Source organism: Chaetodon trifascialis, chromosome 23 (genome assembly GCF_039877785.1).
Source record: "Chaetodon trifascialis isolate fChaTrf1 chromosome 23, fChaTrf1.hap1, whole genome shotgun sequence".
NCBI lineage: Eukaryota > Metazoa > Chordata > Actinopteri > Chaetodontiformes > Chaetodontidae > Chaetodon > Chaetodon trifascialis.
This window is the reverse complement of record NC_092078.1, coordinates 2,756,583-2,769,062: the sequence shown is the minus strand read 5'-3', so window position 1 is coordinate 2,769,062 and position 12,480 is coordinate 2,756,583. Positions and strand designations below refer to the sequence as shown.

Genomic DNA, 12,480 nt, shown 5'->3' with positions numbered 1-12,480 from the left:
TTTTCTGTCTCCTGTGTCTGTCCCATTTGTTCGCTTTTATTCCTTTTTGTCCTTTTTTTTTGTTTTCTTTGTTTACTACTTAACTCCTCGTCGTCGTGGTCTCATCGGCCTCCCTCTGATCGTTGGTTCGCCTTCTCTTTGATCTCCGTCCCTCAGATTTACGACCAAGTGAAGGACGGACGGATGGAAAAAGGAAGTACGTTGTATGAAGAGAGACTGTGTCTCCGGACGGTGACGCTGCTGGATGATTGGACACGAAGGAGATTTGCTGTGCGATGTCTCCTTGCTGTACACACACACACACACACACACACACACACACACACACACACACACACACACTACTAATGTAATATATACACTATATGTATAAAATTCACACACACACTGCTGCTTGTTGAAGGCCTTTTTTGTCCCTAAGTTGGATTCGACAGGTGGATTTTTCTTTTTCATCAACTAGTCTGAAGGTTTTGAACAACACGCAGACCGTTTCGTCAGACCTGAGTCTCCGAGTCTTATGTCGAGACTTCCTAAATTGCCCTTATGTGCCTTAATTATTTATGCTATCAATCATTTTCTGAAAGTAGACATCACTTTTTAATGGAGATGTTTTCGTTGAAACCACACAGAAAAACACGTAGAAGAGGGTCGTCGTCCGTCAGCAGGAGTGCGTTTTGTGTCATGACTTGCCTTGACTTTGTAGATGTCTATACGTTTGTTCAGTAGCACTTGAGACAGATTATATGCCAATATTCCGTATTTTTTGTTGCCTTCAGTAATGCTTTAAATTACAGTTCCCTGATCCCAGAGGTCGGTTACTTCCCTTCAAAGTTCCAACACATAAACGGTTCAGTTTTTTTAATTTAGTTTAGATTTTACAGCAATGGAAATTTGCGCTATTAAATATGTAACTGATGCATTTTTCTGGTAATTGTTTTGAAAATTCAAGGTGAAAAACTTACCTGGGAAGTAAACACACTTGAGGAAACAGTGAATCATTGTTCCTCAGTTAAAAGCCTGTTAAAAACAAACCAATTTTAAGGATCCACGCTCCTTTTTGGCTCATTTTTGTGAGCTTTCAGACTCTAGGCTAAGTAGGCAGCTAGTAGCTAGTAAGCTAGCTAGCGAACTGCTGTTTTCTAGCTAAATTTAACAAGTAAATATGTCTAAAAATTTTATTGAACTATTGCTGGTTAAGATAAAGTTATAACCTAAATGTTTAGAACAGGTCAGTGTAGGAACAAAACCGGTAGCATTGCACAACCATTAGCATCGAAATTAGCATTTTAAATAAATGGTGTAAATGGAGGAATCTTGACTTTGGTGCGGAAGTAACTTGACTGTTAAGGTTTTATTGTGGGATTCATTTTGTGGGATCTGTGTAGTTCGGAAGTATCTGTTTGGAGTAAGATATCAGTAAAGGTACAACTGCACAAAGGTCTTCCACTCGCTCCCAAACAGGCTGTCCTTACTCAGTGTGCATCAAGTTTGGGAAAACATTGTTGAGGACTGTCAGTTCTTAACGTGACGCTTGATGTGCGGGGACGTTGTTTTTAATACCTAACATTGGAAAGTAGAACTGGTCCTTCTCAGGAGCGTGACAGGAGCTGTAATGGAAGGTATTACTGATAGTTTGTACCAAAGACACTATAAAACTTGGTCATTGTATATTGTTGTCTTTTTATATATCATAAGGGATACGACAATGCTTGTTGGGGGGGAATGAAAGATGTAAGATTTTACATAAATGTACTCTTTTTTTTGTAGCGGGACTTAGAGTTTTATGAATAAATATTTAAGTGTGATTGAGAATCATCTTGTATTTCAGCTGTTTCTTTAATGTGAATGTTTGTGTTTAGATTTCTGTTATCATAATGTGTCTTAAATAATTGGATATCATCTGATTTCTTGGGCGAAATGACCCAATACGATGAATTAGAGAGAAAACTCGTTGTATTTGTTTGTAAGTCTTATTGCACTGTATTAACTTGACCGCAGTTATCATCCTTGTGTAATCCTTTATTGACAAATGCTGTTGCATTATATAAACCAAAAACTTTTCTCTACAGAAGACACGAGAATCATATAAAATAAAAAGGAAATACCCACTTAGTTCACCCAAGAAGAAGTTTTCCAAACGCATCGCACCGACAGAACACTGAAAACTTCCTATTAAAGCCTCAACAATGTTCTTTTTAGCCCCGTCACACCGACTTTTAGCAGAGTTGCTGCATTCAGAGATCCCAGGCTTGGCGAGTACATTGAAGGGTTCAGTGATACAGCCTTATTAATTTATTCTCTCAGCTTGGGTTCACATCACGATCTAAGTTTTTTCCCTGGAAAATGTAGAAAATCAGAAAATTTGAACAGTTGGGTAAAATAATAGGCCTGTAACAGACCTTAGCATCGTTATCATTGTGGATATTTATTTTTCTGGCAATAGAGCCCGTTAAATAGTACACACTGGACCTTTAGAAGTAACCTTTCTTGAGAACATTGTACTCATCATACAGACACAAAACAATATATCGTCAATGAAATCATAACCAAAACCAAACCAAAAGCCAGATGTGAAAATGAGACCAAAGCTGTGATAAACTGTAGTTTTTCTTTAACTTGTGACACCTTAGATGTACATACCTGTGTGTTGGCCCAGAAGAAGAAAATTAGTACATTAACACCTGATTCCTATGGACAGACAGCTTTAGAACCCAGAGCCAGGCCTCTATGTTTGTAAAAGCTTTGATGGTCAGCTAGCAGGGGCACACAGATGTAGTTTTACAGGGATTCATAATCCTCCAGACTTGATAGCATAATGTGGTTACTGAAAAGTTGAGGCTTTCGCTAAAACAAGGCAAAAACAGTACATTTCATGTGCCAGTACCTAAGAAAACAGTGTCCTTCTCGTATGTTTGAAGTCCTCACATTGTTATTGTCTTATCTCCAGTCTGTGGTGGATGTGCTTTTGTTTTTTTGCCAGTTTTGAGCGTGATCACATCATGAACCTTCGCCCTTGTGCTTTGTACTCTACAGTGTGACTTCAGTAATCTGTGAAGCACTTATAGTCTCGTCTCCTTTCTGTTCTTTCTTCTCGGCTTCATCCTTCAACTCTGTTTTTGCTGTCTGCTTAGCAGCTCCGTCCTCCTCCTCTTCCTCATCCCCCTCTTCCTCCTCATCCAGCTGGAGGCTCCCAGAGGAAAACCTCATCCTGGCTAGTCCTCCAGGTCGTACCACTTTCCCTAGCGGGGGTGGTGGGCAGTAATATGGATAGAAAACCTCTGGGTCTGAATCACTGTAGCTTCCTGTGGTGCCTCCGATCATGCATAGCGAGGTGGGTCGTTCGGGCAGAGGGGAGGAGTTTAGTGGGAGGAAGGTGGGTCTGGAGGGGCGTGTCAGGTGGGGGTAGTAACCAAGAGGGCGGAACTCAGAGGCAGGGTTAAAAGCGGGGTTAGTGCTCCTTGAGAGGTGAAACTTGACATCGGGTTGGCTGGCCACACGGCGAGGCAGCCCCGGGAGGAAGTTGGAATCATCGCTGTAATGCCCCGCCTCCGTATGTCCAAGCCCCAACAGCCTCGCTCCGTTGCTTCCTGACTGATAAACCCTAGCCAATCCCAGCCCTCCTGAGCTAGAGGGGCGGAGGTTCCTCCTGATTGGTGAGATGGATGGCGAATCATGGCTGAGAGGATAGAAAGACGGCCGCGATAGACCATCCATCGTCACATAATCCCGCCTCCTCGCCTGCGGGAAACGCTCCAGTGAGGAAACGGCAACGTAGTCCGTCAAGTAGGGGTGTCGACTAAGAGGCGAGGAACCAGCCAATGGGAACGTTGGCAGGATGGGGTGATACTGGTAGGCAGGACTATTCGGATAGAGAAGAACCAACTGCTGAGCAGCATCTGGGTGTGGCTGGGGATTGGGCCGACGCCGTGACCGGTTGCCATAGACACCGGCTAGCCTTTGGGCTTGGCGATGCGCCCCGATCCGTCCACCCCTCATGTCCTCCATTACAGATGTGGAGGCAGATCTTATCTTGGGTGAGGGGGATAGCTGGTGTAGGGATGGAGAGAGGGGAGTGGCTTGGGAGAGAGGGCAGGCCCTCCGGGTGACCTCGATGGATGATTGGCTGCGTTTAGCCCCTCCTCTACTGGGTTCGATGTCATCCTCACCTCGGTGATGTGGGTCCAACTCATCCTGACTGCGGACCACCAAGGCATGACTCGACGGAGGGAACGGGTGGGAGTGCTGGTACAACTGAGAAGGTACGACACACACAAACATTAGTGTTGCCTATTGAAAGATTACTTCAACCATTAATTATCAAGGTAGTTTCGGTGTTTCGATGTTCGGTTTTGAACTCTGTGAACGCTAATTTTTATTACCTCTTTGGAGACGTCCGTGAGGAGATCAGGAGAAGAGCGACACTGTCTGGGATCGAAGTCTGACTGGCAGTAGGTCCTGGATGTAGAACAAGAGGACAAAAAGAAAAGGTGATATGTACAGACTTATAGCTTCTATCTTTGTTTGCTCCTGTTTTATCTCTTTGCCGGTTTGTTTTGTCATCCCTGTGAGTAAAAGTTGGCGTTGGCATCCCTCCATAACAGTTCAAAAACTCCAAGAATTAATGCCAAGAAGCTCTAAACCTGCTGGTTCTTGATGGATTAGTGCTCTGTCAGCAGCCTCACTGGTGGTATTTTCTTCATCTTGGTGGTAAATTGAAGTTTTGGAATGAGTGAACTCTTGGACTGAGGGGTCTGATATGTCCATCTCATAATTCATTCTCACCTCTCAAAGTGTGAAGGCTTCTTTTCCCCTGATCCCATACACTCCAACAGCTGTTTTTGGGTCCGACCGCTGCCACACAAAATAACACATCACACATTGTGGTTTTAAATTACAGTAAAATTCATCACTAAGTTAATGGTAGGTCAATGTGAAGACATTAATGTTCAATCTGGGAACCACGAGCAAAGTATTTTGTGCTTGAGTTCAACATGTTGCTGCAACGCAAAAACTAAATGTGTACCTTTACATCACAGCAGTGTGTGTTCTTGTGTGTGTTTTACCTGTATCTGAAGCTGGAGCCCTTACTGGACAGCAGTGTTTTGTGTATTGTTTTCGGTTCTTCTGCCAGTCTGAAGAAGGCATGGTACTCTACACAGTTCTTCCAGAAGGACTTGCACACATCTCGACTGGCCATGGAGAACTCTAGTGTGTCCTTACCCGACGGCTGGATGGGCATCACACAACACAAACCATATGAACACAAATAAATACTGAATACATGCAGACACAACTTCAGTCCATCTGAGTTTAAAACAAACAAACTTAGGATGAATCCTGGTCCTCACCCCAACTTTGTCGTGCAGTTTGATGAGGAAATGTTTGCGCTTGAAGCTCAGCTTGCGGATCTTCGCCCAGCTGAACGTGTTGATTTTGGTGTTTCCCTACAAAGCACAGAAGAAAAAGTTCCTTCAGTCGACAACAGTCTTATAAAGATAAAGCATGTTAACATTTAGTATTTTACCACGGTATAGCCTCCTAACATTCAGTTTTTGATGTGCGTATGTAGAAATTTTGACCTGCTGGTAATGCAAGATGAAAGGTCAAGGGTCACCAAAGTATTTTGGATTCCTTGAATGCCTGTACCAAATTTCATGCCAATCCATCCCATATTTGTTGAGATATTTCACTCTGGACTCAGAGCTGAACTGTCAGTGTGTGACCACAACAGCACCACCTCCTGGTAGAGTAGAGGCAGGTGACTGGATGAACCACCTGTCTATCGCGGGCTAATTTCAACCAATCAGATCAGTGAACAATAGGACACAGAAGAAGTCTTGCTGAAGCCAGTTGGATGAAGAGTGAAAACATCTTTTCCGTCAAGAGAAGCTTTCAGTGAAGTGATGCTACAGCAGCATCTATGCTAACCTAAGAGCCGCCATTGTTGTTTGACTGCTTATCTCACCGTCGTCACACCTAACCCACGACAACAGCTGCCAGTGGTCCCTCACGGGACGCCGATTGATCCGAACCACTCTGGCTCCACTCCAGCTTGAAGCCTTCCAAAATGGATGCTCAGCTAGCATGATCTCGTGGATCCAGCCTTTGAGACCACATACCTGAAAAACCAGCACTCCAGAGTGTGTGACGGCCAGGTTGATCCTCATTCCTTCCCCGTCGTGGGCGGGATGAGGCCTGATGCCGTACATGTCCAGCTTCCTCGCCACCTCCAGTAAGTGGATATCGGAGTCTGCCGGAGACGCTCCTCTACAGAGAGACACAAGGCCTGAATGGAAAGTGGAGGCTAGATGAACCACCACCATGAAGGATCACTTCCTGTCTTTACCTGTGTTTCTTGTGAAACTTGATGATCTTGTGGTCCAGATATTCCTGGTTAGGGACGTACTGCTTCATCTCTAAATGGTGACAGTCCAGCTCCTCATCGTAGTCCCCAAGCTCTGCTACAACACACACACACACACCAAACACACATTTGGAAGAAGTCCAACATGTTTGCGGCATTTTACTACTGTAGATGTTTCAGGTTGAGCTCATTTTAACTCCTTTACATCCTGCTGGCTGGTTTAATCTACAGCAATGCATCATTTTCTATGAGATCATCATATGTTTGCAGCGCGGCCGTCCTGTGAGAAACACGTATCTCCAAAAAGTGTGATAAGCTCAGAAAAACAGGCTGCTTTCAGCTTTGTGATGATGCATTTTCAGCTGAGCCAAGAGGCTTTTTAACGAGTTTATTCAGCTTCAGTCTATCACAAACATTCAACACATCTGGAGATACGTGGTTTTCACTGCAGTACAAGTACCTCAAACTTGTACTACAAATTAAAAAGTACAGTAAATACACATTAGATGAACTGAATTATGTTCACTCGCTTAGATTCACCTCCTGATGATTTAAACAGACTTTTTAAAAATGTCAAGTAGATTTAAGTGTGTTGCTCTTACACTGCAGTATATGAGAGACCAGCAGGGCGGCGCTGTTGTCATGGCAGGTCAGACTGCCGTTTGACAGGTCCTGCTTTATCTGTAAGGCAAACAGATACCTACACAGACACACAATAAGAACATAGGGGAAAAAACACCGATGATATTAGAGGACAACAAACCCTTTATATGAATGAGGCCGTCTAAGACTCATGAAATGAGCGCTCGTTACCTGGTGAGGCCTCGCTTCAGCTGTCCAGGATCCGGTGGAAAGAACTTCACTATAAACCTGAAGAAGAGATCGTTGGTGTCTGATGGAGAAAAGAAAGAAAACATTTCAGGTTAGAGAAGCAGGAAGAAAGACTTCCAGATGGAAATATTGCACTTTTTACATCACTACATTTATTTGATTCTGATCAATAATACAAGATATTATTATGACATTTTATTATTGTATTCATTTGAAGTACATTTAAAAGCTACCCAGCAGTACATAAAGTAATTGTAAAAGCCCACCTTCACCAGCTGTAACACTGCAGTGATGCTCACACATGCATCAACACTCTTCATAATGAGTACTTTTACTTTTGGCGCTTTCAGTCACATTTGACGCTAATGCTACTCACATTTAATCTGCTTGGCCAGCGGCTTCAGCAGCTCTAACCACACCTGCAACGCAAACACATGGTATGACAAAGAAACAAAAACACGCCGCATGTTCACACGTGTCTGGCTTTCTTACGTAGTTGCCGCTGTGGTGTCTGAACTCCAGTCCGAAGTACTCCTTCTCCAGCAGCTTCAGATGACCACACACTTTGTTGAAGAAGTCGCCGCCTAAAACCTTTTGCTGAGACAGAATTAAAGTGAGAAGGATGATTGGATTTTTTAATTGAGACGCTCTTAAAACCGAAGTCCGGGGTCTCTCGGGGGACCCCACACTTCTTAGTTCACCAGAACTTTGATAGTCTGTATAATTCACTGTTATAGGTCACACGAACTGTCAGCATTGAGCTCAAAGCACTCCTGCGTCTAAATTCAGCCTCAGAGCCGCGAGCGTGGCTGCAGACTCTCGTCTTTAAAAGTTCTGATAAAGTTTCCTTGAATTTGTCGAGAAGAGTATTGTGACAAAGATATTTGATTGCAGATTTTTGTCACTTGTTTTAAGAAAAGGACTCAACTATAGACAGAATTTACTTGAGAAAATGGACATTTTAAACATGCACATATCAGCGTTTTTTAGCTGCTAAAGTCGAATCCTTGTCAGTTTCAGTGCAATCAAACGGAGGGATGCGTGTACAATAACCCGTCTGCATCCTTCACATCTCATCCTTTCCTCGAACGACTCCTCTTCTTGCCTCCTCTCTCTTCCTCTCTCTCTTTCCTCTTCCTCTTTTCCTCTCTGTAATTACAGAGATGGTGTTTGTGCATTGTTCCCTTATGGCAGCGACAGAAGGTTTTTTTTTAGTGTTTGCTGTCTGCTAGCCGGTGTTTAGCACCCCGTCGGGGGTCGCTGGGCGTCGCTCATTAACTTGTCATGAGAAAGAGAGAGAGAGAGAGAGAGAGGGAGGAAGAGGAGGGACGGAGCAGCTGTAAGCAATTATAAAGAGAACACAGGCCGAACTGATGATTACTGCAAACAAACGACTGTTAGCCTCAACAGAGCGGAATAAAGTGACACTGAGCCGAGTTTAACTTCATCCGCTGGCTGGAAATTCATCTGTGAAACAGCAACAACTGTCCCTTCAAACAAAACTGGGACATAAAATTATTTCTTTTCAGATCAAGTCTGTTTAATGCTAAGCTAAGTAAGTTACAGCTGCATTTAGCTTAGCATTCCAGCATCGTCTAGGTTTGAGGTGACAATTTTATGTTTCCAGAGTTTGACGGCACATGTGTGAAAACAGTTGTACAAAGTGACTCCAGAAGCTGCTGGGTGAAATCTGATAGGTTTCCTCAAGTGATGTCACTTGAGTCGGCGTCAGCAGGGCTGAAAACTACAACTCTGAGATAAAAGAAAAAAAAACTAAAGAGTGAGCTGATCAGACGTCTGTAGCTGCTCCTCGGCAGCTCAAGGCTACGTTAGCCACTGCTGAACTGTTTCAGGTTGAGCTGCATTGTGGGTAATGTAGTTTTCAACTAGTAGGAAGAAAGAATGGGATTACAAAGACGATAGCTCGATCTTTTTTAAAGAGCCGTCCATCGGGAGTCTCATCATGTCGTAGGGATTTGACAGAAGTCATGTAAGCAGCATTTTCCAGAGGGATTTTCCAAATGAGGCCTTATTCCTGTGGGATATATCCATATTATTCAGGTTTTTGGAGCATTCTTTGACAGTTTGCAACACAAACTCCAGTAAAGCCAGTTTGTGAGGCTGCAGTAGAGACGCATGCACCAAAGAAAAACCAACATTTCTGGGCGGACGTACTTTTAAACGTTATGAAAGACTTGAATAAACAGGATTTGGACGTGTCAGGTGGTCACGGCCGCATGCAAACATTAATCGAACATTCACGGTCATCAGCCATGTAAACGGCTTATAGGAACACAGAATCTTTTCCTCCTCGTCTGATCATGAATTGGGTTTTGCTTTGAAGGCTCAAGGATTGGAGACACACACAAACACACACACACGCACACACACACACACACACACACACACACACACACACACACACACACACGCACACACACACACACACACACACACACACACACACACACACACACACACACACACACACACACACACACACACACAGACCTTGAAACCTATTTTTATGATTTCACTGTTTGTTCTGTCACACACACATTTATTAGCTCCCCTGTTTATCAGATACACTATATTTATCACAGGGTGGTGAGTTTATTTTTGCCCTCATCCATCCATCCATCCATCCATCCATCCATCCCTTTTCTTTCTCTCTTTTATCATGTCTTCCTCCTCCTCCTCCTCCTCCTCTTGTAAAGATGCTGCTCATGTCCCGGAGGCCACTGGGAAACCTACAGAGAAAGCATGGGCGTGGAAAATGGAGCTACTTTGCTAACACAATACTGCAAGCCACACACACACACACACACACACACACACACACACACACACACACACACACACACACACACACACACACACACACACACACACGCTGAAAGTCTCCTCTTATTGCTGCCTTGCAGGCGGCGTCACCGTGTGGTTTTCTGGAGCTGGACAGACGAACACATGACCGTTCATAGACAGCAGAGAGCCTCACGTCCAGCTGTCGCACAGATGTTTGACATCTGCCAATCATCTGCTCATGCTCAGGTCATCTATTTGAAGATATTTCATTAAAAACATGTTAACCTCCAGCCCTGGTTTCACTTAGGAAGATATACAGGAGTGGACACAATAATGTGAACACTGGTCCTGCAGTCTGTCATAGAGCTCATCGTGTTACTTTTATACCACCGATGTGTGAATAAAGCATTTTTTAGTTTGACCTTTTCGTGGTCGAATGCATTTAATTCTAAGATGTATATTTATTAATGAATGAAAACTAACTCATCTCCACCAGGATGCTGTTTAATTTTCTCTAAATATTTTCAGCCATGATATTTCATTTATTACGTGAACAGTCATGATTTCTACCTGCTGAACTGGTTTTTCATGTTTTTCCAGTCAGACAGATTAAACCTGGAAGAAGAACTATGAATGTGAGGAGTTTTTCAAGTTGAGAACTTGTTCATCATTCGTTTAAGTTTTTGTCTAAAGTGTCTTCTTGTCCTTGTTGCCGTTTTTGAGTCCTTTTTTCTTTTTTTCTATTGGACAGATTAAAATACAGATACAGAGTTAGATGACGTGCAGATTTTCTGTCCATCCCTGAATCCATCACCTGCAACTAATGAGCATTTTCAGTATCGATTAATGTGCCGATTAGTTTCCTGTTGAAATAAATCGTTCGGTTCCTCGTCAGCCTGCGTTTGATGCCATTTTCTTCTCTGTGTCCTGGTCTCTTCTGGCTCTGAACATTTAGCGTCACAGCAGCCTGAAGGGTTGACGAGCTGGAAAGCTCCATCACCTGATGGAGCAGCAGCTTCTCGCTTCAGTCTCAAACTGCTCTCAGATCTGTTTCTGCTTCTCCACTTTAACTGTAAAAATACTCTATTGACTGTTTGAAATGTGCTGCCGTGCCTCACTTCTGTAAAAGTATTGGCATTAAAATACACTTAAAGTACCAAAGTACTCATTATGCAGAATGGTATATTTAATATTACTGGATTATTATTAATGTTGCTAATTTGAGCTACTTACTGCACTGCTGGAACTGTCTGTTACTGCTTTTAAACCAACATTTTTCACATCTGCGTCCATCTCTCTCCAGCTTCCTGTTGGATCCACTACAGTCTGGCACCTGGTCTCTACCTGTGTGCTGCTATTGGCTGGAGGCTTCACCCCCACTGTCCAATGGAGAAAACACAGGCGGAGGGCTCTGCAGGTAAATCCATCAGCGATGAGTGACTTTCATATGAGTCCGTTTGGAGAGATTTATTTAGGAAAACCTGCATAATATACCTTTAATGCATAATCATTTATTAACTGAGTTATACTTTGTAAGACATAAATAATCTGAATCTGAGTAAGTACTGCAGTAGCAGTAAAGTACTTGGTGTGGTCTGTTCTGTAATCGTGACTCTGACTTTCACGGTCATCCATCGGCCTGCAGTGAATACAGTCCCAGAAATCAGGATGTTTCTGTCTTAATAGAGGAAGGAGAGACACAAAAAGAGCACTGCGAGGATAAAAATAACTTCAAAACGTCCAGAATGAGGAGAAAATGCGTTCAAAACAACAAAAAACGAGTGTTTGTCAGATCAGAGCTGCTGCATAATGAATGAACTACTGTGACCTGCGTGAAATGACTCCACGAGCGCGTGTTTCAGGTCTTGTTTCCGCCGCTGACAAACTTACCTCCACCTCGAACGTGCGCTCGCTGTCGTCCAGGAAGATCACGCGCAGCCGGAGCTTGGTCTCCTTGGAGACCCGGGTCTTGGTCGTGAGGCTCGCCAGCCTGCGGGTCCGCCGCGGCCGGTCCCCCATCTCTGACTCTAACAGTCACCGCGATCATCCGTGATGTCCTCCATCCTGAGGGGAAAGACAGCAGCTTCACGCGCTCCTCACCACCATCATCCTCCTCATCCTCATCCTCTCCGCTCCTCGCGGGACCCGCGGCTGCCGCTGGAGCGCGCGCTCTCCGTGTGCGTGATGTTGACGCTGACGTTGCTTCCAGACAGTGACCACAACAACATGCACTCATTAAGACACCAGACTTATTTATTAGATTATTTGTCTTTTGATATTTACGTCAACAAGCGTCAGTTTAATGTTGTAGCTTGTACATTTACTCAAGTATACTGCACGTAAGCACTACTTTCAGGTACTTTTACTTGAATATTTCCATTTTGTGCTACTTTCTACGTTTACTGCACCACATTTCACTGTGAAATATAGTTTATTTTTACTCTGCTACATTCATCTAACTGCTGCAGTTACTTAACAGA

The 12,480-nt window shown here is 43.6% G+C and overlaps 2 protein-coding genes across 4 annotated transcripts in view; one reads left to right on the top strand and one right to left on the bottom strand.

The window, feature by feature from the left end:
• stk26 (serine/threonine protein kinase 26) overlaps nt 1-1,810 on the top strand; it is a 378,991-nt gene extending 377,181 nt beyond the window's left edge. For 2 of the 3 annotated variants that reach the window (XM_070993415.1, XM_070993414.1), the window contains one exon: nt 157-1,810. In XM_070993415.1, the coding sequence (XP_070849516.1) occupies nt 157-172 (16 nt within the window). In that variant the 3' untranslated portion in view covers nt 173-1,810. The remainder of the gene's footprint in view (nt 1-156) is intronic. The other variant, XM_070993416.1, reaches the window with a different exon arrangement.
• Nucleotides 1,811-2,001: 191 nt separating this feature from the next.
• LOC139351481 (FERM domain-containing protein 7) lies at nt 2,002-12,149 on the bottom strand. The gene is made up of 12 exons (XM_070993410.1): nt 11,891-12,149; nt 7,688-7,792; nt 7,572-7,614; nt 7,178-7,256; nt 6,967-7,064; nt 6,347-6,461; nt 6,120-6,267; nt 5,349-5,444; nt 5,064-5,227; nt 4,783-4,851; nt 4,380-4,455; nt 2,002-4,251 (listed from the first exon to the last, which is right to left on the bottom strand). Exons 1-12 carry the CDS (start codon nt 12,017-12,019, stop codon nt 3,028-3,030), a joined length of 2,346 nt encoding a protein of 781 aa, XP_070849511.1. The 5' UTR covers nt 12,020-12,149; the 3' UTR covers nt 2,002-3,027.
• Between the last annotated feature and the right edge of the window lie 331 nt (nt 12,150-12,480).